Raw genomic sequence first — 26,077 nt, forward strand, 5'->3', positions numbered from 1 at the left:
GGCCCTCCTATAGCATGGTATGTTAAGAATGACCTTTCTTAGACTGAAATCACTTAGTCCTGCTGGAAGCAGGGTTTGCTCAAGGTATGGTACCACATGCCTGATGGCTGAGGAGCCCCCAGCCTTTCTTCTTATAGGACTGTTGCTTTACAAGCAGCCCTTGTCCATACGTAGCCAGAACCTCTTACTAATCTTGAGAGCTTGACTGCAGGAGCCCCCAGCTGCTTTCTGCTGCCACTTCTCGCTTATTCAAAATAGGCTTCTTCACTCCAGCAAAACTAAGAAACTCAGTCCCTTCCCACTAGTTGCTGAAGCCCTATATAAATGAATTTACCTTTTGCAGATGTCATCCCCTCCCAGGTATGTTCTGACGGGATTGGTGTTGCTAGGAAGAAACACTGGAGAAAACACTTACCTTGCTACCGTTCAGGGAGGCAAGGGAAATCAGTCAAAAATAGACTTAGGGCAGCAAGGGGTGTCAGAAAGAGACATCAGAGGCCATTTGTTAGGGTCTGCTGGTTCTGACTGTAGCAGGATGATATTAATAAGTGTTTAATAATGGTCTACACAACCTCTGCCTGCTCTGTGGATAGGAATCCCATAAAGCCAACTGCTTTAGAGAATGATGATTTAAAATGCCGTAGCATAAATTACTCACCTGCTTTGGTGGAGGAACCATTTACTGCTCAAGTGCCTTACAGTCCTATGCAAGTGAAGCATATTGCAGTCCTGTGCAGGTGTGAAAGGTTATTACTGTGACTGATTCATTACATTCAAACCATCAGATAACATTTTCTTGAGATTTCACAAATTAAAGTGAGACCTTCATCTCTCGCATGGATGGGAAGATATTGCAACCTTTCCTCCCAAGCACAACAGGCCAGCAGGGGAAATCCAAGATGGCAAATATAGAACCGAGACACTGCAGAAAATCCACAAGGGCTTCTTTCTTCTCAGCCACAATTAAAAAAAAAAAAAAAAATCAATTTTTTTTAAAAGGTCAGCAGTCATGGGAACCAGGCAGCAGCAGATGCTGTTTGAGTCAAGCCCAGCAGGGTCACCTCAGCACATCTTAAATCCTAAACTCTTTACTCACTACTGTAGCATTTGCCTTTATGTTCCATTTGGATTTTGCCAGTACAATAGGCCCAGATGGTTCATTTCAGGCTGATTTTACTTTCTGCAGCATTATGATGGCACATACAACATCCTTGGCATTTGTTTTATAGTCTGTTTGGAAGTTATTACAGCTATAAGAGAGAAAGGGTAGGGCTTGTTCTTCATGGACAGGTTGGTTTCAGTTCCCTTCTTATTTAAGCTTTCCGTGTCTCAGATCTACAAGACAGAGACATCCACATAGGAGTATTGAACTTGCATGCACTTGAAATCAAGTTTGGAGCCTAAAGGGGCCTAATTCCGGCATGTTCGTATTTGCAGCATCTATGATTCAAATAATGAAGATTAATCAAACAGCATGTCCAATGATTATAGAATTATGGTGCTTTGCTGGGGATTTTATCATTTCCACACAAGCCTAACTCTTTGTTGAGGTCAATATAAGTTCTATGAAAATACTTCAACTAAAAAACAAAGACTAAGTAACTTCATATTCCTCAATAATAGCAGAGGCTGTCACATGGCACTTCTTCTGCCTGCTTCCCTATTGCACCAGCATTTCTGGCTATTTTTCTAACAACGTGGATATTTTGCCTGCATGCAATAGCATGGTCTGACTCTTCGTGGGTATGGGACCAGCGGTGTACGACTATCACACCCAGCTGGGAGGTGGTTAGTTCACAGGACTGAGAGCAAGCAGCAGGCTCCCTCCAAGCAGATCTTAAAGCTGAAGAATGAAAGGGAGAGGACCTGGAGCAACAGCAGTCAAAAGTGGGTAGAAGAAATACTTTGTTTAACAATGTGCTTAAAGGTTTTATGTTGCAGAATAAAACAATGCGTGTAAGGGGACCTGGACACATCAACAGGCCCTTGGGAAACAAGATAGTTCCCTTACAGGCAGGCAAAACAGCTGCTTACACCAGAAAAAAAACAGATAAATTAACCTCTACCTTTGCTGCACCCCCCCCCCCCCCACTTCCCTACAGTTACAATATGAAAGAAATATATTTTTTGTTAAAGACTTGTGAGGAATATAAGGTCACTGCTGTATCAAGTAATCAGAGGCTAGTCTGTATTAAGGATAAATGTTTTTTAGGTGAGTTGTAAACTTTTCATTTAATCTAAGCTACACATGCAGGAAACTCAATAATTAGAGAAAAAGGAGTAAAATTGGTGAACATCTGGTAGTTTTTTTTGATGGGGAGTTATTTCCAGGCAAACATGGAAAATTAGGGGGAAAAAAACCCTTCCATTTTGCTGAAAAATTAAGTTTATTTTGAAAAAAACAAGTTAGTTGTTGGCAGTTTCTATAGGCCTATATAGAAAAAAACAAAACTACAAAGCACGTTTTACAAAAGCAAAATTTTTACATCAAACTAACAGGGAAAAAATACATCTCAGCCAGCTCTTCTAGTCAGGTCTTTAAACCATGGATTCCAAGAAGCCAACAGCTGGGTATATCATGAAACTGCAGAGCTACTATCAGATATCAGTGGGTTTTGGAAAGGAAGTGTTATGGACAGCTAAATTCAAAACCACTCTACCCTCAGCTGGTTCAGGGTCTGCTAGCAAACCTCAGATCTGTTTCCTCAAAAAGTTTTCAAAGTTTCAGAAACCTCTGAACAACGATAGACAAAGCCACAACATTCATTCCTCTGTTTAAGGCCCAACTTTTAATTGCTTGTTTCCCCCAAAGTACAGTGAAGATTAGATTCAGGTTTCTGGTGTGTATAGCGATGTACAGTATTGAGAAATAAGAAAGGAAAGAAAATGCTCAGCCACTGAAAGACAGAGCCAGGCTATTCGCTAGTTAACAAATATAAAAATCTGTTTTAGAACAGCTATTGCTTGGGTTGGCGATATTCAATCCCAGAAACACAAGTTGGAGAAAAAGTACTTATAAAGGAGGGCAACTCTGCCTTGAAGACAGGGGAAAATTACAAGGTCACTGCAGAAGGTCTGACTTGGATCCTGTGCCCTTTAATCATGGTATTATGGTCCTATATTTGCGTGACCCTACAACCAGCAAGCATGCTGTTTTTATGCTACTGTTCTGTGAAATTCACTGTTCCATGTGGTTTCACTGTGAAACAAAATGATAGTGTGGATGGGAACTTGGCTGTTCAATTCCCATTCCATTCCAAAAATTATTTCTTACTATATTCTTTGGTTTGGGAGTAAACCTGCCTGTAGCAGGTACTGGAGATAGACCAAGAAGACTTTGTGACGGAGGGTATCACTGGACTCCCAGGGCACACCCACACATGCAGGCATGTGCCCTTGCAGCAGCTCAAATAGCAGTGGCACAAATACATGCTGGAGATTTGTGTCTCAGTACATGAGCCTGAACATGCACTTTGGTGTGCCACTTGGGACAAACTGACCCTGCCCAGCTCCTCCTGGATCTTCAGCCAGGGGGACCTAGAGGCTGGGGCAGTACAAAAAGCTGCTGTGGTGAGCAGCTCAAGGCTACTTGCCCTCAGGAGCTTCTGAGGCCCAGCCAGTTGGTATCTGGGGACACTAGCCCTTTGCGCCAGCTGGACTGTTGAAGCAGCCCTAACCTAGGGTGGCCCCTGCAGCAGTCTGGGGGCTGCTGCCTGGCTGTGATCTGCTGCTACCTGCGATAGCATCCACCCCCTTGGACCCGTGTCCCCATGGCTGTGCACCTGCCAGACCCAGATGGGGACCATACGGCTGCCTGGGCTATGGCACAAGCACTGTAGCAGAGCCTTCTGCACTTCTGGGATAGCTGCTAGTGGGCCTTGTCTGCACAGCTGGCCTTCGGACGGCACTGCTGTCATGTCTTCTGGTGTCCCGCTCTCCCATCTGGGCAGTCGCCCAGAAGATGTACTCCTTGCAGTGGCCTGCTTTGAACTGTCAGATCATGTCCTCCTGTTTACAAATTGCGCATTCTCTGATAAAACCCCCAAATTCTCTCATTAAAATACCCCAAATCCGTGTTCTACTGTGATTAAAATGAAACACTGCTATATAAAGAGAGATCAGTTGGGCAATGTTTTATTGATATATTTACAATCTTAAAGCAATTTGGAAGCCTGCCAGTGCCTCTGTCATCAACATAAAATGATTTCTAAATATCCATACACTTTGGCATTTGCTTTTTTTTTTTATCATAGAAAAATCAGAGCTGCCCCTGCCCCCTTTGCTCACCAGGAGATGTGGGGCACCGAGCAGCACTGGTATGCTAGTGCCCTGCCCTGCCCTTGCCCCTCACTCCCAACCCACAAGCCCTGCCTGCCACCACTAGCTCCCTCCCAGCAGCAGCTCCATCCAAGCACCAGGACATGACACCAGCTGCACCGGCTGCTTTGTGGGTCTGAGCAGTGCCAGCCCTGGCTGTTATGCTCCCTGTGCCTGTGCCCAGGCCCCAGCGATACTCATCAGGGAAGCCCTCGACTGGGGCTCAAGAATTGGGCTGGGCAAGCCCCTTCCCTTCCATGCCAGCCTCCCCCTGCACAGGCTGCTCTACAGGGACAGGGGGGCTCTAAGCCTGGCTCTCACAAACTCTGCTATCCAGAGCGCTCCCCCATCCCCAACCCCCATTTCTCTTTCTCTCTCACACATACACGCACACACCTCTGCTGCCAGCTCCACCCCTTCCCCCAGCCCATCACACACCCAAGTGGTGCCTGGGACCAGGAGCCCCCCAGACTGGGGCCACATGTCCCAGCACCAGTGTGAGCATGGGGCAGGGCTGCAGCGTGGCAGTTGTTTCTGCAGCTGTGGCTCCTGCCACCAGATCCCATCACGTCCTGTCTGGCAGCTGGGAACGCAAGGTATGAGATTTGTGAAGTGGATGTGGGGGGGGTGTATGTGAGTGGGGCGGGTCATGAGCGGGGTTTATGGGGTTTGTGGGTGGATGTAGGGGTGGTTGGAGGGTTTGTGGGTGGGTATGGGGCTTGTGCGGGGGCTTGGGGGTGTGGGGTTTGTGGGGGGTGTGGGCATGAGGGGGGACTGCTTGGGAGGGGTGGAGCCCCTGCCTGCCCCCCCAAGTGGTGCTCACCCCCCCCAGCAGCTGCAGTGGCCATCGGGGTGCTCATGGCCCGCTACTGGCAAAGCCCCTAGCGGGACAGTGTGGCACAGCCTCAGCCACTTGAGATGCAGCACCACATGTGCCACATGGAGACAACCCAACCCAGCCATGCACACCTTCAGCCAGGACTGGGCTTCTCCTGCTGTCACCTGGGCTCCCAGCACCACATGCAAGAGCCATGTGCTTTTGGGCCAGGCCAGACGTGCCTCTGTAGAGCTAGCACGGCCCAACGGCATGTGGGACACATGGATGCAGGACCTGGCCCAGCCCGAGGGCATGTGGCTCTTGTGTGTGGTGCTGGGAGCCTGGATGGCAGCAAGAGCTGCCTGATCCTGGCCAAAGGCAGACACTGCTGGGTCAGGCCGGCTAGCTCCATGTGGCACAGGCTGTGCCAGGTCTCAGGTTGCTGGGGCTGCGTCGCACCACCGTGGGGAACTGCCAGTAGTGGGCCATGAGTACCCCTATGGTCAGTGCCCCCCCCCCCACAATCTCACAGCTACCTCCACATCCCTGCTTACCTGCTGTAACCTTGCTCTGCTTCTATTAGCTGGAGTAGCAGGGACACACAGTAGCCAGAGAAATGCTCTAGAGCATCTCTTTGGAGGACCCAGTTTCTGGCTGTTTCAGAGTACACTCCAGGAGTATGCCCTGCACCACTTCTTCCCAATGTGTTTTTTTGTTGTTTTTTTTTTTTTATACTTGGATTTCCTGGTATCAAAGTTAAGTCCACACTGCAAATATGTAGTGCACGGAACATTTTTTCGTTCCTAGTGTGCCTCTTGTGGCATCTCAAACTGCTTTGAGACACCGCGACAGGCACACACTCACTTGTCTGAACATGGCCCCAGAGGATTTCACCTTTCATGCTGTTATTTTATTCTCTCAGTGGGCCGATTCTCTGTTCCCTCTTTAAGGAGTCACTTACACTTACCTAAGAGACTCTTTAGCCTAATTCTGCTCTCCTGAAAAATGGGAGCAAACCCACTGTGACTCTTGTTCTACCAGAGATGAGAATGGCCTAGCCAAATAAGTTGCGCTTTACCCTCACAGCAGAAAAACAAGTCCCTGGTCACATTTTCAGGATCACGTGTGAACACCTGCAGCAAACACATCGTAATAGGAGTAGTTTGCCAAATGGTCCTGCCTTCTTCCTTGTGAGAAGCGCCATTGTTTACGTGGAAAATCAAAATGGGGCAAGTGCCACAAGGGAACACGTTGTTGAAATCAGCAACTCTCCCTGATGACAAACAAGGTGAAATCTGCCTGCAGTAACCTGACTACTATGTTGAGATCTTCAGTTCCTTTGAAGCAAAGCAGCTGGCAACATTTGAACAATCCCTTGCAAACAAATTTGCCAACTGCCTCCCTGACTGGTTTCCATCACTGAATTGTTGTTGTTGAATGCACTCAGTTAGTGCCATGCTTTTCATTTACAGGGACACAAATATTCTCTGCCACCCACTCTTAATTACATGGCAACCCACGCTATAGAGTTTGCTGGTAAATCCTCTGTAATTACATAGTAATTGCCTTGTGGTCTCCTTAATATAATGCAAACAATAATCTGCCGCAGCCTGTAATGACTGTGTGCCCTGCACTGCATCTGAGAGAACAAACCAGCCTGCATTTACCCTGTAATGAAATATAGCTACTCAGTTACTGTATGACAATACCCATACAATTAAAAGATCAGCATTCATGATGGTACATGAGAGAGAAGGAGGCTTCAGCCCCTGCAATGCAGAAGGGAAGAAGAACAGCCTCCTGGTTAAGGTCCAAGAATGGGATTTATGACCATGCTTTGCTCTGCTGGAGTTTCTAAGTAAACTGGGAGGAGATGGGAGGTAGGGGTGTGGACAGTTGCTGCATATAAAAACTGTGAAAGCTTAGACAGTGTCTCTTGCACAAAAATGCAAGACAATGGCTGGGGCAAGACTGGATTGTGGTAACAAAACTGGCACAAGAAAGTCAAACTCCCCTAATGGCCTGCAACCCATTAGCTGTCGAGCCAGTGGAGTACTTGTACCTACTAATAGACCCATGTCATAAAATAATAAACATGGTTAAAATTGTGGGCAGAGGCCTGATGCACTCCTCCCATGTGCATTTCCAAGCTAAGAAAGCCAAAGAAAAGGCTGAGCCAGAGAAGGCAAGGAAACTATATATGCATTTCAATTGACCTAGCAGCTAAAGAAAACAAAAGACTAAATATGCATCTCAAGAGAAACCTGTAAAAGGTATAGGAAGGATGCCCTATATGTGACAAATGCACCCTCCTCACATTTCTCATAATAGGTATCCAGTGTCTAAGGCAGGTGTAAGCAACGTTTTTTGGCCAGAGTGCTGAAAAAATCACGATGTGGAAGGTGCCGGAGTGCCAGCATGCCAGAAAAACAACGCGCGCGTGCGCGTGTGTGTGTGTTACATGGCAGGACACACTGCATATTAGTATATTTAATAAACATAAATGTTGCCTTTGCTCGTGTGTATTCCTTTTTTGTTGAGCATGTTGCAATGAGAGAGAGAAAAAAAGACAAATAAGAGAAAGAGGAGAGAAAAAAAACAAGAGCAGAGAACCAGGCACACACACACAGAGAACCAGAACACACCCAGAACAGACACATGCACATACACATCCAGAACCAGACACGGGTGCGCACACCGACACACAGAACCAGACAGAGGCAGACAAACGCACAAAACCAGCTGCGCAGGAGCACGGAGCTATATAATTAAACAGTATAAAGCAAGACAGAACTACCAGCAAAGTATGTGCAGTTCAGGGAAGAAGAAGAAGAAGCCATCCTGCTACCCAGCCAACAAGTGAAGGATCCACGCTTTGAGGCTGGATCCACACCTCGAGGCTGAACTGCTTCCTGCCTGCACTTGGTAAAAATCTCTTTGCAGCTAAGATGATACAAGGACTAAGAGTTTGTTTTATATTGGGAAAGAGTCTTTTTCTGTCATTTAGTTTTGTAACTTGTTGGGTGTTATTAAAACAAGCCTTTCTACTAGTCATCAACTGAGCATTGTGTCAATTCTCAGAGCACTAGGTTTAAAAACCTGCTTTCTAAGTGCAACAACAGTAATATAGCCTTTCCTCACTGTGATGAGCTGAAGTCACCACTACACCATGATGCTTTAGCTATAGCTGTTCCTAAACAGTGGGTGTAAAAACATTCATGTACACATGAGTTTAAGAGCTTACAGTCAGTTGTTTAAAGGGAGCCAAATGCCCATGGCCCTATAAACATCTGGCTCATATAATCTAGAGAGACAGAACAAACCAAAGGGTAAAGAGAAAGGAATACCACACCCAGAGCAAAGAGAAAGGAGGTCAGGGACATGTGAACACATGAAAGAGGGCAGAGATTTTTATAGCACATCACCTGCTCTGGGCCAGCTGCCTTGTGTGTAAAGTCTTGTGCAGTAAGTGAAGGCTGACCTGTGGTAGCTTCACCCTCAGTGAAAGAGGGTTAAGCTGCCAGGGGTTGGCTTTCATCTGACCTGGGGTAAGAAGGTAATTGCAGCAGAGAAGCTGATGCCTAGTAAAAGCCCTTGCCCTCTTTCACCTACCAGTACCTTGTCTGAGTGCCCACACTGGGGGATAGTGGTCAGCCGATGTTTTGCTAGTTCCATGTCTGTGTTTGATGTGGGGTCCAATGAGATAAAGGATGTGGGAGGAAGACAAGAAGGATAAAGAGGGGAACATGGAGGATAGGTGGCAAGTGGGAAAGACAAGGTCAAGCTACACCAAAATAAGTTGAGCTGTAGTGACAACATTGCCAGACTCTGGGTGTGCCCTTCCAGAAGTTTTATTCCCTGAGTTCACATAAACGACACTATCCTCATCACATCTGCAGTGTTGTTGACTGGACCTGCCACTGAACATGTGAGGAACATCTGCAAGCCAGCATGCAAGCACAGCTTGTACTGCTGTTACATCATTGCTGATGGTTAATGTATTTCACCTTCTGTTCCATCACCATCTGCCACTTCTTCCCCATCAATATCTCTATTGTGCAAGGAGCAAGTACCTCCTACCTCTAGTTTCATTCCCTGAGATATTCTACAGGACTGACAAAACCTACTGAATTCAGCAGAATGATTTGTAAGGCATATCTACACGGCACAATGCCACACCGCACAGAGAAACCACGAGCTGCTGTGAATGCCTTAGTTCATGAGGCAGTCTATGCGACACTCAGCAGATAATTCCTGAGCTAGCTTTATACCTGCAACATGCAGAACCAGAAGCAGGACTGTCACATGAATCATACCATGTCGTCCAAGGTAACATGACTTTGCTTCTTAGCAGAGCTCATTAGCCCATGTGCAGTGCCAGAGTCATACTGCTCTCAATTTGAGAACAAGCCCATGTCTTTGGCATCTCTTCAACATACTACCTTGCAGCATATAAAAGATCACCCTCATGATTCCAGTGCCCTGTAGACCAGGCCTATATAGCTCCTTATAGCATGACGGATGGACAAAGAGCACTCAGTACATTGCAGGCTGGACTTGAATCCCCTCTCAGACATGTGTATCGCTCTGCTCCCCATCTATTGTTACTTCAGATGATGGCATCCTTTTAAAGTGCTCGCTTTTTGCAAGTCATGGGTAACAAAATCCAACAGGCTTGACACTAACTAAACAAGACTTAAATTGCTCGCTATCCTTGTAGGATTTCAGGATTGTAATTAAATCTCAGAGGTGGGATATGGCAATGAATGGACGTTCTGACACATTGCGCCGCGTTGTGACAGTTTTTGCATATCACCCTAGAATTTGCTGTAACGGGAAGAACCAAAACAACCTGATGGAGCATGAGCCATGAGAAATTAAACTCTTTAGATTTTATGAACACTGACGGTTAAAAGAATGCTTTTCTCCAGATTATAATGAGCTGCATACATTGGAACTCTGTTCATATCTTTGTTATCTGCTACTGAAGCCACTTCTCTCTAAACTTCTGACTTAGGAATATTAGGATAAAAGAGTTTATCCTTGCAATCCCTTGTCAATTAGCCTTTCCTTACTATTATGTTCAGAAGAAAACAGCCAATGCTCAGAAAAAAACCAAATGGATTTTTTCCCCCTTGTGGTGGGCCTGTGGAAACAGGAGATATTACCTGTCACTCTGATAGCTGAAGTAGAAAACTTTGTGACACTGGTCATGGGCCAATGAGTCCTCCCAACACAGACCAGCAGCCTATTTTGTCTGGTATACTGTTCTGAATGTCCACCAATATCAGGTGCTCCAGGGAAAAATGGAAACTAGCCTGGGAAAGAAATTTCTTCACAACTTCAAAGAGTTTGTGTGGCTTGCTTATGTGCAGAAGCTAAGGCAATGCCCTTTGCATGTAGAAGATGGCCTTATTTAATACAGAACTATCTACTCCCCTCTTGAAGCACTGTGAGCTCTTTGCATCAATCTCTCAAGGCAGTGAGGTCTACAAGTGAATTCACACATACCCCTATGGATGCAGGGCCAGATGTAAGTCCTGAAGCATAAGATTTCATGGCTTTCTATTCCTCTGTGCAAACCCTTTGTTTTCTGATGGGGCTGCCAATTTGAAACTTCTAAATGTCTTCTACCTTTTCTTTTATCTACTCATTAAACACTTCAGAACCTCTTTTCTTCAACTTAAATTTATGAGGCAGCAATTAACACTAAGGTTATGCTCACTGGGGACCCAGCTCTCTAAACCACTGGAGAGATGATTTTAACCTGTCAGTTTGACTGACTATTGTTTCCAGGGGGCTACAGTCTCTCAGGAATACAGCCATATGCAACTATCTACAGGAGTTGTAGATTTGCATACCTCACAGACTGAATCTTATGTTATTAGCAGAGAAAAATGCTGTCATTTGAAATGTATTCTCCCAGCAAAGTAAGCTGTGATCAGCAGGGCATTGACTATGCACAGTGATTCATGACAAACATGTTAATTCAACTTACTTATGGTAGCACCTTTTTGTGCAAAGCATATTCCAAACTGGTAAGAACGGACCCTGCTCTGCGAAGAGCATGGTCTAATGGCAGGCATTAGGAGAAATAAAAGAGGAACAAAAGTCAATTTATAGAAGACATTACAAGGTTGGTTCTTCTAAGTGTCACTAATATTCCTGATGCACTAGCAGATGAAAGTCCCTTTCCCCCTTGAATTTCCATTGTGGTATCAACTGTGGGCACCCTAAGATAGCTGGGGCACAAAGAGCTATCCGTGTTTTACTGCTACATATCATCCGGCTTTCCTCAGAACATGGTTACCTGGCTCAGTGATTAAAATAGTGGCACATTCAGTTTGTAAATATTCCCATTATTTTTACCAGCAGTGGAATTATATGAATGCAGCAGCACTGGTGAGATATTTTAAGCATAAAAAGCCAGCTAGCATAGACCAAGCCAGGGCATTCAAGCTCAGCTAAGATTTGCTTGCATTTATTAGGCACAGGCACCCACTGTCTTGGTAACAGGAGTAGCAGATGGGGCATTTCTCACCGTGAAGTTAAATTATTTCCTGGCTCTACTAAACTTAATTCACTCAGTGATCTTCTACTTTGTTAGCTCTGCCATCCATGTTCAACATACATGATAAATGAGTTCGTAGCACACAGATTCCTAGCTATCTTATATGGAATATCCAGTGTAGGCATTCACACCGATATCTCTTTAACTTCTGTTGGATAGACTTGCTGCTTCTCCATGATTGTGATCCCAACAGGAGGAGACTTAGTACATTTCTGCTAAAGAGCCTTGAGATCTTGGAGCTGGCACTGCTACCCACAGTTATGCAACAACAATAGATGCGAGGGTAAATTTAGGATGGATGTATTCTGACCGCACCAGACAACTGGCTACTAGGGCTGTGTGAAATTTCGCCGGATGTTTCATTTTGACCCTGTTTTGACTCGTTTTGTGCTCGAAACAGCGAAATCTAAATGAAACCAACGGCTTTGGAACAGCCTCCAAATGAAACGAGCGCTCAGAGTGTTTTGAAAGTTTTTAACTGATTCAAGTTTCAAAGTTGGGCTTGCTTGCAGGGAAACAGAAACTAAGGAGAGGGAGGGGAAAGGGGGGGGAAAGGACTGCTCTCAACTGACATGTGTAGCTGGCCAGTGACTGTCATACTTCCCAGCGGTCCCTTCCAATCCCAGTGCTCTGGGGGAGGGATGGAAAAACTGCATAAAAAGCAGCATTGTTAGAACTGAGTTTTTTTTGTGCCATGGGGTCAAGCGTCTCCCAACAGCTCAGCAGCGTCAGAGAAAGGCTAGCACTTCCTACTTGCTAGCCTGTTACTAGCAAGTGGGACTCAATACCTTTTGCTTTCTATACCCTTTTATTATTATATTCATTCATTCCTTTCTATTTATTCCTCCCTCAAAATCCTCTTTTTGTTTTAATTAATCTATTTTGATTCTTTTCCCCAAGAAAAGCAATCTGTGCTTTCTCTCACAGTGTGCATTCCATTCACTGTCCAGGGAAGCACAGCGTTTATTGCATATTATAACACAGAATTTATTCAAGAGCACATAAAATATATAAATGTATGTAGCAATACATACATATGATTATCTACATATGTTACATAAATCTGGTTACATTACAAAAGAACACACAGATTTTCCAGCACACCAAGCACATTATGAAACACACTATGAGGCGTGGTGGACAGGCAGCTGGCAAGCCTTCAGGGAGGGGTGGAAGAGGGGGGCTAGAGGGAGAGCTGTAAATCCTCTCTCTCCTCCCCAAAACAAAGACACAGCCTCTTTCCTAGCAGGAATGAGGCTTCTGGTTCTACTGGCAGCAAGAAGGGAGCAGTGGGACTGCCTGAGCCTGCATCGCCTCCAAGACACCAGCTGTAATGACCCCCCCCACCACCATAACAACAAGCAGCACCAGCATGACAGTCTCCTCTACCCCCATTTCACTTCTTATCCTGAGCCTTCCAGTGCCAGAGGAAGAGCTGGATCTGGATCTGAGTACCATCGCAAGGGAAATTCTCGGGGGGAATCATCTGAGTTTGTGCTCCACACCCCTCTAGTTTCCCCTAGAGCCAGGTCTCCTTGCCCAGAAAGCATTTGGAGGAGGATGAGGTAGAGGTCTTGGAGGCAAGTGGCTCAGCTGAGTCCGCTCATCCTGTTGCTGTGCCTCTGCCTGCTGAGGAGAGGGAAAAGGCAGCATCCACACATTCAACTGCACCCCAGAAGCAAGCAGGTAGTGGGATCATTTTGAGCTGGCAGATGATCCCACATATGCCATCTGCCTGCACTGCTGAGCCAAAACCAGCCGGGGCAAGGGAACAAAATACACAAGCACCACAGGAATGTTGATGCATCTCTGCAGGCACCAACCCCGTGCCCTTACTTCTCCTCAGCCTGGCACCAGTGGGAGCATGCCCAAAAGAAGTCCTCCGCTCACTCCAGAGCCCCTGTCCCTACATAGCAGAGGCAGGCCACCCTGGAAGAAGAGGGCAAAGGTGGGTAGAAAGGGGGGCATGTTGCAAGGGCAAGCGAGATCACCCAAACTATTTGAGACATGCTTGCTGTGGATGGCCAGCCCTTCTCCTTAGTTGAGTGGCCAGGGTTCAGGCAGCTCATGGCGCTCATGAACCCAACACCTCTAGCACCTGTCCCCAGTCAGCTGATCGGAAAGAGGCAGGGCCCCATGGCACATCTAACCCCAGGGCTGGGACTAGCAGGGAGAGTTTTCTGGCAGCTGCTGGAAAAGAAGCTTCTGCAGGAAAAGAAAGAAAGGCTCTAGTCTATGACAGCTTGGATGCCTGAGATATTAGTACTACTGTGCTGCAGTGCTTACCTGTTGTTATTTAAAGTGGTGGACTGGACTGAGGCTGTAGAGGAGGATGAGACCTCATTAGAGCACACTACTATGTCGTGTAGAGGCCCTAGCATCAGTGAAGGTGTCCCTTAACACACACACACACACACACGCACACATACACACCGAGTTTTGCTTGTCAGCAGTTTCAGGTGCAATTTTCAAAAAAACCCTGCACCTATCTCCTTGAAACCTGGCAGGCTTCATGGCCTCAGCAAGAGCTACCATGCCTGCTGTTTTCACCCCCCTGGGCCTTCACTTACAAGTGACATGAGTTTTCCTCTGAACAGTCTGAGATGCAGTGTAGCAGGGCACTGTAGGTGTCTGCCACTTTAAGGGCCAAGCCAAGCAGCCAGCAGGTGCTTAATTGTGGCAGCCATTTTAGATTCATGACTGCCAGGCAGTTCGCTGCTGGCAGGGCAGGCAGTAACACTGCCTGGCTGCAAGGCTGCTTGGAGCATCCTGCAGGTAAAGGCAGGAGCTGTAGGGGATGGTTTGGAGGCCCCTGGTCCTGGGCATGACCTAAAACTGCACCCTGCCAGGAGTGGGTGGCCTGGTGGGGCTCTCAGTGGCACGGGAGCCCCCAGGAAATGCCAGACCAGTGACCACCCTGGTGCAAGGCAAGTAGGGGCGCATTGACCCCAGCCCTCACCTTTGGGTGGGTCATATTACATCAGAGCAGGGTAGGCCAGGTAAGCTTCTGAAGGCACCTAAGCCTACTGGGGGAGCGACCCCGCAGGGCCAGGCACACTTCCAGGAGCACCTGAGCCAGGAATGGGGGACCTTAAGTGCAGGCAAGAGGCAAAAACCCCACTGAGGTACTTGACTGGTCAATGCTGGGGCCAGGACCAAAGGGTCAAAAGGGCCAGGGGCCCACTGCAAGGGACGCCCACAAAAAGCTAAGGAGCTCGGGGTCCTGACTGGGCCTGAGATGGGGCTAGGGCTTACAGAAGCTGACGGTCTCCAGGGTTGGGGGCCACAGCTAATGGGCTAAGGCGGTGATTGAGCTAACTGCCTGAGATGCCATCTGCGAAGCTTGGGCCACAGTATAGGGGTGGAACAGAGCTGCGGATAACCCCCCCCCAATATTGGGGTGCAACAATGGACAGTCTCCTGCCTTACTTAATAACTTAATTACCAACAAGGCATGGCAGGCGAGACAGGCGAGCGGCGTGCCCAGAGACAGGTGGGAGGCTAGCTGTGGCTAGCTGGGGACTCCCACTTCGCCACATGCAGTTGCCCAGAAACCCCTGCACCTATCTCCTTGAAACTTGACTTTGTGGCCTCAGCAGGGGCCACCCTCCCTGCTGTTTTCATTCAAATCAGGCAAGACATGACAAAAGTTATAGGCATTTTTGTGATTCCCCATTACAGCATATGGGTGAAACGTCGAAACAGCAAAATAGTTTTGACGAAACAAAACGGAACAGTGCTTCAAAATGAAATGAAACAACAAAATGAAACACTGTCCCTTTGAAACAGTGAAACAGAAGTCAAAACATAGCAGGGCTGTGCAAAACAGCACTGTCGGCTACTGAGACAAGCTCTGGTTTGATGACATTCAAAGCCAAAAGAAAGAGAGGTCAACTTACAAGCCTATAAAGTCTGGTCAGGGCACCAACTGTCCCCCAACGTTTCAAGGATACTTGCCTTGCGTATTCTGGTTCAGTTGAAATATGCAGAAAAGTCAGGCTCGTGGAGTGAAGACCCAGTACTACGGCTCAACTCATTCCATTTGAAATGCTAAGACCCACACCTAGAACCACACTCTCTGAACAAGCAGCCCAGGCCAGGGCATGGACTTAGTGCCTGCTTTTATATGAGCAGTCCATGGGTAACTGTGGTGCAGTGAACCTCATTTGCAAGTGGTTTCTGAGGACATTACTCTCCCCAGCCAAGAAAAATGCATTCAGGTGAGCCAGCCTGAAGGTCACAATGGCATGTTCTGCACAGCAAGGAGCTTTACACTAAAGAGCCGATATTGAACCAAGTGACAATGGTTCCAAAGAGGATGGAGCTAGACTGTTCTCGGTGGTAGCAAATGACAGAACAAGGAGCAATAGTCTCAAGTTACAGGAAGGGAGGTTTAAGTTGGATACTAGGAAAAACTCTCTCCTTAGGAGGGTGGTGAAGCACTGGAACAAGTTACTTAGAGAGGTGGTGGAGATTTTTAAGACCCAGCTCAACAAAGCCCTGGCTGGGATGATCTAGTTGCAGATGGTCCTACTTTGAACAGAGGGTTGGACTAGATGACCTCCTGAGGTCCCTTCTAATCCTCATTTTCTATGATTCTGTGACAGCGGTAGCAACCTCCCTTTGACCAAACATAACCCAAAGAGGGGAGAGAGAACGGAATGGAAGTAAGTGCAAGGCTAGAGGGGTTCACCCCCCAACTTTGAATGTCTTGCAGAGACAGCAGGCAGCTCTGATTACCTGTGACAACTTAGTAACAAAATGCAAGGAAAAGAAAGGCATTATGAGAGTAAACTGGGACATGAACAGGGGAGCACAGGACAGGTCTTCGTTCAGAACATCCCTGAAGAGCATGAGTGACTCAGTTGTGGGACAGACTGCACTCATCAGATGAGCAAATGAGATGCTGATGGGAAGCCAGTAATTTCATTGCCTTTCAGAAGCATCAATAGGCTATGATGACATCAAGGACCCATGGCTCTTCATCAAAATAAAAATCAGATCCTTCAGAGAGGTTAAGCCCACAGCAGGAGAGGGGGTTAGTGTACATGCTCTGATTTTTGTGACTGACATCAGGGGAGATAAAGAAAAAAAGATGTCCCAGCTTTTATTCCACAGGACTTTTAACCATGGTGGCTGAACCTCAGAAACGCTGAGGGTTGGAGAGGCATTCACAAGCTTAGATTTTTTTTTATTGAAGCGTGAGAATCTCTCGAGTCTGTGGATTCTACAGCTCAAGCCTGGATTTCAGTCCATTTGCACAATGTTTGGGGTTGTCTGAGAACTATAAAAATCTAGACCCAGCTTCTAGAAAGGCAGAAGACCAGGACAACAGCAAAAGAATGGGAAGTGTACTTATGTCGGCGTTTGTCTCGAGTTGGTACATATTGAGCATACCAAAGATAGATAAACATTTCAGACCTAGAATTGCTCATTTTCTATTCCAGGAAGGGCCGAGATGAGGAATGAAAAAGAATTCTTAGTTTTCTCCCATATCCTAACAAACTTGTATTTTACCATGTTACAAAGCCAAGACCTAGAATCCTTCCCGCTTCTGACTCCTGGCATATCCCAAAGTAAAGAATAGCAATGCAAAAATGAATCAATTCTGAATCAAAAGTTCTAATTCAAAATGACATTCCACATTCTTTTTTTTCCGCTATCTATCTATCTATACATACGTACGTCTGTGTGTGTGTGTGTGCGTACGCACAGAGGCAAGCATACTTATATACACACACACACACACACACAGAGGTTTTTTTATGGGGAAATTTAGATAAAATCCACACTATTTTAAAAATATCTGTCAAGAAAACTTTTGGTGAGGGACAACTGTTTTGACCAAAATCAACTTTGGCACAACAAAAGGGAGAAAAATTCTTCTTCCCGGCCGCCAAAGCTAGGACAAGAGGGAGCGGGCTTATATCAGAGCAGGTTTAAACCTTAGGCAACAGTTCCTAACAGTAAATACTGTAGTGCAGTGGAACAGACTGTCTTGTTTCTCCCTTACTGGAAGTTTTCAGGAAGGGGCTGGAGATGGGCAGCTGCCTGGGATGGCTTAGAAAGAGTGAACCCTGCACCTGTGTAGGGGGCTGGACTAGGTGATGCTTGAGGTTCCTTCCATCTCTCTGATTCTGTAAGGACAGAGATGAAGAAAAGGAGCTGTTGGCACCTGACTCAGTTTTGGCTTGAGAACAGAAGCTATAATTGGCAGCTGTGATATTTTCCACTGATAAAGAGCAAACAGTAAGTCTAGACTTTTATTTTAGAGAAAGGAGAACTAACAGTGTAATGCTGCATGGGTCACACTCTCTGGCTTCAAGGCCTGCTGTTTCCAATGCCCTCACACCCTACTCCCTAGACAACAAGAAGGGCCTTACGTTTGGAGATGCAGTGCAGAGAAAATTAAAAACCGAACAGTACAGCAGCTCTTTGAGGCTGACACAAAGAACATGCAGTTCAGACTCAATAAGCAGAGCAACCAGAACAGCTCTGACAATGCTAAAGGGCACAGTGTTCAACAAAACTGCCCTGGGCAATGATGTCTAATTGACAATGCAGAATTGCCTGGGTCACCCATCAAACAGTAGATCGTTGCAGGATGCTGTAAAACTAACCTGCTTCCAACTTGCACGCTGAACAAGATGAGGTCTGGCCTTTTCACAGACATTTCTCCAAGCAATACATCCCCCTAGGACACTTCCTGTACTATTCAGCTTGACTTGAAAGCACAGGTCAGGCTGTCATGGGCTTGAGAAGAAAGATTGTCTGTTCCCTTATGAGTTAACTTCGTATGTATACTTCCATGAAAGAAAATTGCAGTCAGCGTTGAAAAAAAAACAAACTTTATGCTGTCCTTCGAACCTCCTGAAGCAGTAAATTGTTAATGGTGGTGATCTCCTTTTTAGAACCACATGCCCAAGGAATATCTATCCACTGCAGGAGGGAATTCTTGCTCTGGATTTCAGAAGGGCATTTTTTCAGACATCCTGAGACTGAATTCAAGAGGGGTAGTTTCACTAACCACTTCATAAAACTTGCAACAGTGACAATAAAGCTGGAGTCAGTCTATCATACCCCTAGCAAGAAACAGTGATCAGATCCAAAAAACGGAGCAACTCTGCAGAGATATGACTCTCTTAAATCACAGCATTTGAATGAAGTGAAGTGAACTTAGGCTCACAAAAGCTTGCACTTATATATTTATATCTTATTTAGTCTATAAAGCTGCATATCTACCCTGCCTGCTGATTGACTTCACACCAACACAACTAATTACCTCTCTCTCTCTCAAATAAATGCTGGTTGTATTCTGTTTACTATATAACACACAAAAAATGCCATGGATCTAGATCAAGGCCAGAATGTGCTCTGACATGCATGCTATGTATCCTGAGTGATTTTGCTGACATCTGAACAACTTAACAAAAGTCAAGGACTGCTTGGGGGAACAAGATGGCAGTAGTTTCTTACACCTCTTTAATGAGTAGATCTCAAAACACTGAATTATAATTAAGGCATGCCCCCCCATGCAAGGTAGGGAAGGGTTATCCTGCCTTCACAGTTAAGAAAACTTCAAAGGAGGCTCAGATTCATTTATTGCAGGTAACAGAATAAATCAGAAACAAAACTAGGAGAAGAAAGATGCCAGGTATCCTAACACGATGCCTGGCTGTAAGACCCTGTTCTGTGATGAAATTCTATTTCAGCTGTTTAGGCTTTAACAAGCTCGCATTTTATCCAGATCCTAGTGTACTCATCTTTCTATGGTAACAGGCAATTTTTCCTTGACCTTTTAATGCACTGCTTAAGCTCTGCAATGATTAAGGTAATACTGTTAACAAAGGCCCTTGCGGAAATCCCTTACCACTTAGCTTGAGACGCAAAAACACAGCAGAAAAGAATCCTCCACTGCTACTGCAATTCAGTCAGGCTGAACAAATATTTCCAGCTACTGAGGCAAAAATGGGAGAAGTAGAAATATACTGAAAAAGCCGAGGGCAGTTAGCATAGCTGATGCTTCAACCTTGCATCAGAGCTGCTCTGTACAGGATGCTCAGGGCACCTTGAGGAACAGAATGTGGTATCCTACTGGTGGGATCCTACTCAAGTGCTTAGTGAAGAGCTGGGTGAGAAATGGTTTTCCCCTCTTGCAAAGCTTCCCAAGATTTAAAACATTCTTGCATTCTGTATCGGAAGAAAAACAACCCCTTCCCAATTTTTCCCTAAAAGCTAGAGAGCAGGACAGTGGAACAACTGATGGGGCCGTGCTTAGGATGTAAGAGATTCACAACAGGAACTTGAGCCTGGGTCTTCTGCATGAAAAGTGGAATGACTAAACAGATCCCACACCTACTACACCTGAAGTCGGGATATTCTTGTATCAATACGAAGTGTGCTTGCAACGCCCCCCGCTCCCAATTCTCCGAGCAATGGTTCTCTCACACTCCCCCCCCGAGACTAGTCCCAATTATGTATTTCCGGATGTTTTCCATCAACTTCCCATTGCACATTCTTGGCACTATGCATGCTGAGAAAACTCTTCAAACAGACAACAGTCATAGCAAAAACTCAGTTGGAAGCAAACTGGCCCAGATTTACCAAACCAGTCTCGAAAGTATCTTAGCCAAAAGAGAGACCAGGTTTCCTGAAGCCATTAAAATGCTGGGCCCTCTAAATGAGCTTTTCCCTTACCCCCAGCCTCCTCCTGTTATCAGGAAGCTGCTCTAAAGAGAAATCTGGGCAGTAGGGAAAACTAAGATAAATAAGAAACTTCTTCTTAACTTTGGCATTGGCAGGCGACTCCAAAATTGTAGCGGTTTAAAAACAACAACAACAACAAAAAATCAATTAAAAATGTTTTAGAAGTGCTTGGCCAGGGGGAAGATAGACAAGATTTAAACTTGTCTTGACCTCATTAATTTCATGCTGACCTGTAATTAATTGCTCTCATCATAGGAATGTGCTGTATGGGACCCTGATGCATTATTGCCTTCCATTTACATTCTATCAATTAATTGTATTCATTACTATCTAGTGCAGAACAGTGAGAGGAAACTGAAGGTAACCAGCTACTGTCAGTAAAACTTTTGCAATCACAGCTGAAATCCAACCATTTAATCAAAGGGAACCATGGAAACTACTGCTGCATTCCTGTTAACGGGCCACAGCCCTGCAAGTGCCTTAGGTGGCTTTGAAAAGGCCTTTCCCAGAAAGGAATTTTTTTTTTTACATGGCAGAAGTACTCATGAGGCCCCATTCAGCGCCATTGCTTTATTGCTGACAGTGGCTTTCTGCGATTTAGAATGGTTTAATATTAATAGACTCTAATGCATCTTTAATGTAGAAACCTTTGGCATTTTGAGAATTCACATCTGGAGAAATAATCCAGTATTTCCTACTGAATTCTTCTCTAACAGGGTGGCTGGAAACAGGACTGCAACTGGATAGTTTGAGAGCTTAAGTAAAAAAGATCCTGGCAAATAACTGTTTTGTTAAGTTCATTTAAGAACCAGCAAGACATTGAGCAATATAGTTACTTTTAGTAGGACTTTACTGTCCTCTTCACTGCTGAGAGCCACAGGGTTTATAGCATGACAGATTTGCAAATGAGAAACTGTAGTTCAAGCAGCTGAAAAGGTCAATTAGGATATTCAATTTGCAGGCCAGGATGAGACCTAAAAACCTACCTCTTGAGTAGCTCAGTGAGTATTGATCAGTCTGAAGGCATTTGACAGTTAATCCCTACTGCAGATGTTTTGTGGCCTTGTGTGAAATCACAAGTCCCCCGTATCTTTTTTGTGGACAGTGACTTACTAATAGGCTCATAAATAACAGCTTGTTTACAGCTTACCATTCTTAGCAAAGATGCCTGGGCCTGAGTACAATGTTGATAGTTTCAGAGTTGGTAGAGTCAGAAGGGACCTGAGCAGATCATCAAGTCCAACCCCCTGCCATGGCAGGAAAGAGTACTGGGGTCAAACGACCCCAGCAAGGTGTTCATCCAGCCTCCTCTTAAAGACCCCCAGGGTAGGAGCCTGCACCACTTCTCTTGGAAGTTGGTTCCAGACGCTAGCCGCCCTGACTGTGAAGTAGCGCCTCCTGATATCTAGCCTGAATCTCCCCTCTGCCAGCTTGTGACCGTTATTCCTGGTCACTCCTGGCGGTGCTCGGGGGAACAGTGTCTCCCCTAGTGCCTGCTGATCCCCCCTGACTAGTTTATAACAGGCCACAAGATCCCCCCTCAGCCTCCTCTTGTGGAGGCTGAACAGGTCCAGGTCCCGTAGCCTCTCCTCGCAGGACCTGCCCTGCTGCCCCCGGATCATGCGAGTGGCCTCCTCTGGACCCTCTCCATGCTGTCGACATCCCTCTTGAAGTGCGGCGCCCAGAACTGGATGCAGTACTCCAGCTGCGGCCTGACCAGTGCCGTATAGTTAAACAGTATTTGACTCAGATCATGCTTTACCAGCTTATAATTCAGTGACTTTTGTACTGTGTAAAACAGGACCTTGACTTACCTTAGTGGGAGGTAAAAATACCCCCACCCTATGACCAGGGGTGTTCAAAACTTGTCAACAAACTCAACAGTCAGGCAACACTCAGCTGTTTTCATATTTCATAAAAGCTGAAAACTTAGCCAGGCTCATCAACACTGTTTTATGAATACAAAAGCCACGTGATTTCAGCAGAAAGAAGACCAACACAAAATTCAGGTTAAAACCTAGCTATATCCATCAACATATTGCAAAAGAGCCCTGCACACTCACTCTGGAAGCAGTGCACCCCAACAGGATGCAATGTCCTGGGAACTCGGCAAAAAACAAAGAGTTTTGAGTGATATATTACATCTGTCTAAAGGTAATGCCTGTGGAGCAGGCAGCCCATGCTTCAGTGGGGAGCTCTGTAAACATGCAAGTCCCTCTTCAGTGTGGACAGGTCCAGAGAACAATTAGCCCTACAGGAATGGATTCCCCTGGCATTGAAGCTTCAGGACGTGAACCACCTCCTTGAGTTGTCTCAGATAAACCCAGCTGGCTTATTGGGAGAGCAGGTAGCTAATGTGCCCAGTCCTGGTGAGATGAAAAAACTCCATTCTAACGAATGGAAAATGCACTGATGTACTGTACTAATGGGCATTTTCAGTGCTAAACTCAACAGCTTAGGTTCTCTGATGTTTCTGCAAGCCATGTATTCATCATGACACTTCCTTTGGTTCTTCACTAAGTTTTAATAATTTTTAAATTAAAAATAAGTAGCTGAAACTGCTGGCTACTGCCTCAATTTTGTGACAAGCTGCTTGAAAACACACAGTTGTAAAACAGCCCAGTCTTGCTCTGGCTCTGGACTATATTCATCTATAGGCATGAGTGACTGGTGCCTCCTAAATCAGGGGGGGGAACCCGCGGAAGCTGCCTATGGCAGCAGCCCTGTCAGGAGGGCACGTGAACCCCCATGCACCCCCTACCAGTCACCTATGTCTATAGGCTTGTGCATTTGGTTGCATTACACTAGGGTTTCAGGTTTGTTGGTAAAAACCTCCAATAGTGCAATCTGCACTTGACTTTTCTAAAACCTTAACACTGTAAGATCCTGACTACCGCTCCCTTCAGATTTCTTTTTCTCTTTCCTGACCAACTGTAGGTATGCTACTTACATACCATCCAGGGAGTGCTGGTCGTTCTGAGCATTTGGCTTGAACGAAACAATCAACAAAACAACAAAAAAGGTAACACAGCCTAGGACCAGCCATGTCCGCAGACGTGCCGGTTCCTTCTTCAGGATTTATCTTCTCATACCCTGAGCCCTTTTTTCTTAACTCTGACTTTCCTGCATCCAGGTAAGTGAAGAGACAATCAGTGAAGATCAAACGTCTGTCAAAACAGTGGTTCTCAATCTTTTCAGACTGAGGCACCCCTTGGAAAATGCCAGCTGTTAAATTTCCACTTGTTTCTTGACTATAAAAAAATAACAGAGCAATTCTTCTGTTGCGAAGAACTCAGACCAAACAGGTCAGATGTTTTAAACGCTACTGATTTTTATTTGGAATCTCTGGATTTATCCTGTGAATCATGTTTTCACACCTAATAATGCTAACCTTGTGTGGCACCCCTGAAAACATTTCAAGGCCCCCTGGGGTGCAGTGGCACCCTAGCTGAGAATCACTGTGTTAAGCATGTGCTGCCAGCCTATGAGTTAATTGCTCCCAAATATCGAAACAAATTTTCTGTATTCTTGTTCAAGAATCACCCAATCAGAGAGCAGAAATAGTACCGCGTGATTTATGTGACCAGTGACACTAATAATACTATCAAATATGTTTAGCAAATATTTCATACATTGAAATGACTCATAAAACTAACCAGCATTTATTTAAAAATCATCAGCAGGTTTGGTTTGGGGATGATTAACCAAAGAAAGGGAATGAAATCTTAAGAAATATTCTAAGCTCAGTTGGTTATAACGAAAATACACAAAACAGTACCACAAAGCCTCTAGCGAGAGAAACACTCTCCAACGCTTTCTTCCACAATGTACAGGTATTGCACAGACAAAAAAATAAGCCATCCCTGCTTCTCTTCATTTACAATGAGTTCACACTTCCTGAGTTTCGTGCAGTCTCAAGTTTACTGTGCTAGTGTCACAGGTAGGCATCTTGTAGTAAGGACTAAACTTCCTTCAAAACTCTATTAATTAAACAGAACTTCAAAAGCAAGCAAGGAACCAGCCTGGCCAAAGCCACAACCACTAAGGACTCAAAGAGATAAGTGATCACAGCTGGCAGGTGCCACACCAAACTTCTTTCTGATCTCCATCGAATGAGACAAGTCTTGGAAGAGCATGAAACTGATGTCAGGTACAAATGGGCGAGCTGGGAATATTGCAAAAGAGATGTTTGTCCCATGGAAACGTTACATTTCTTCAGTGATTTATATTTTTAAATAAAGCCTTGTCTGAAACACAAGCCATGGTCCTGACTGATGTTTAAAGCAGCTACGCATTAAGTGGGACATTGGGGAGAAATAGTATTAAATGCATCACAGTGGAGAGCACCATGCCCCGCCAGTAATAAACAAAACCCCCTGAATTCGAGCTGTGTAAGCGGGCACTTCAACAATGCAGCCCAAGCCCACACATCATTACTGACCAATAGATTTTATAGAGCTGAGGGTGACTGTAAGAAACTGAAAGTAAAACAAACCACAAGGCAGGTATTGTGTTCCCCTAGACAACGCAAAAGTGGGAAATGGACTGAAACACCTACCGAGAATAGAGTGGCATAGGCAGAGAGAGCAAATTTGATGCAGTAGTAATAGAAGAGGGAATCTTTCCATTTTGTTTCTTTAGTCATCTTCCCAGCATGCGCTTTCAGCTTTGCTTTGTGTACGTGTTGGACTCTCCCTGCTTTGACACAGTCTCCAAATCTCAGTGCCTAGAATAAAAAAAACCAAAAAAACGAACAAACCACCAAGCAAGAACCAGCCTTAAACTTCAGCTGCTCTGCACAACTTCCGCCTGGGAGAAACAGAAAGCAATTAAAGGGGAGGCAGCAGCACAGCAGTGTTAACCCTTTCCTATGTTGCCTGTGTAGCCTGATGCAACTAATATGCATTCCATTCTCAAACGAACGGAGTGAGAGTTGCTGTATGGTTTTCCGCCCCCGGGAATATTGATGCTCAGCAAATGGCTCCATCAGCAGACACAGGCAGCTCTCTAACCCCTGCAGTACTTTCTTTTTTTAAAGCAAACAGCAGATCTGCTCGAGTAGACAAACTGCAATAGAAAATGCTTCCCTTGTCCCTTACTGCATAAATAAATAAAATTAAACGTCATGATCATGCCACCATCTCAGGGGTGATATGCACTCTAGATTACAGGTGGTGGCAGATACTGAAGCATCAGGAAGTTAAGCAACTACTCTGAGACAAAGAGGGAGTCAGTTGGTGGCAGAGCTGGGTACACCATCCAAATCACCCACCTTCTTTCCAGTCCTGCGGTTAGTCCTGTCAGTTCTTGGTTTATAATACCAGGTGAAGGACTCGGTGATCTATGAATCAGTATGCTCCAACAAGGAAGGCACAGCACAGGGAAGTCTAGACTGAATGAACATATTCCGGCTTTGGCAACAACTTGCTGAGTGTTAAGTTGTAGTTTATTTTGAGGCCAATTGTTCCTGGTTGTGAAGGTAGGATGGCCAACTGGAACAAGAACCTGGAATGAAACAGATACTGCCATACCCAAGGGGGAAATGAAGATCGAAGACCATAATGCACTCAAATTGGCGGCAGGTGGGCGGAGAACAAAAGAACCTTCATCCCAGTATTGTGAAATCACTTGTTTGTTAAGCAAGCATTTTAATAAATCAATCAAGC

The 26,077-nt window shown here is 45.5% G+C and overlaps 1 protein-coding gene across 1 annotated transcript in view; it reads right to left on the reverse strand.

The window, feature by feature from the left end:
- Positions 1–25,853, reverse strand: part of LOC149862152 (tetraspanin-15-like) — a 196,014-nt gene extending 170,161 nt beyond the window's left edge. The window contains exons 1-2 of the mRNA XM_090052857.1: positions 25,684–25,853; positions 24,970–25,137 (exon numbers count right to left, since the gene is read on the reverse strand). Coding sequence (XP_089908983.1) covers positions 24,970–25,056 — 87 coding nt within the window. The 5' untranslated portion in view covers positions 25,057–25,137; positions 25,684–25,853. The remainder of the gene's footprint in view (positions 1–24,969; positions 25,138–25,683) is intronic.
- Positions 25,854–26,077: the final 224 nt, after the last annotated feature.

The sequence above is a fragment of the Crocodylus siamensis genome, chromosome 6 (genome assembly GCF_052110815.1).
Source record: "Crocodylus siamensis isolate JL-2025a chromosome 6, ASM5211081v1, whole genome shotgun sequence".
Lineage (NCBI taxonomy): Eukaryota > Metazoa > Chordata > Crocodylia > Crocodylidae > Crocodylus > Crocodylus siamensis.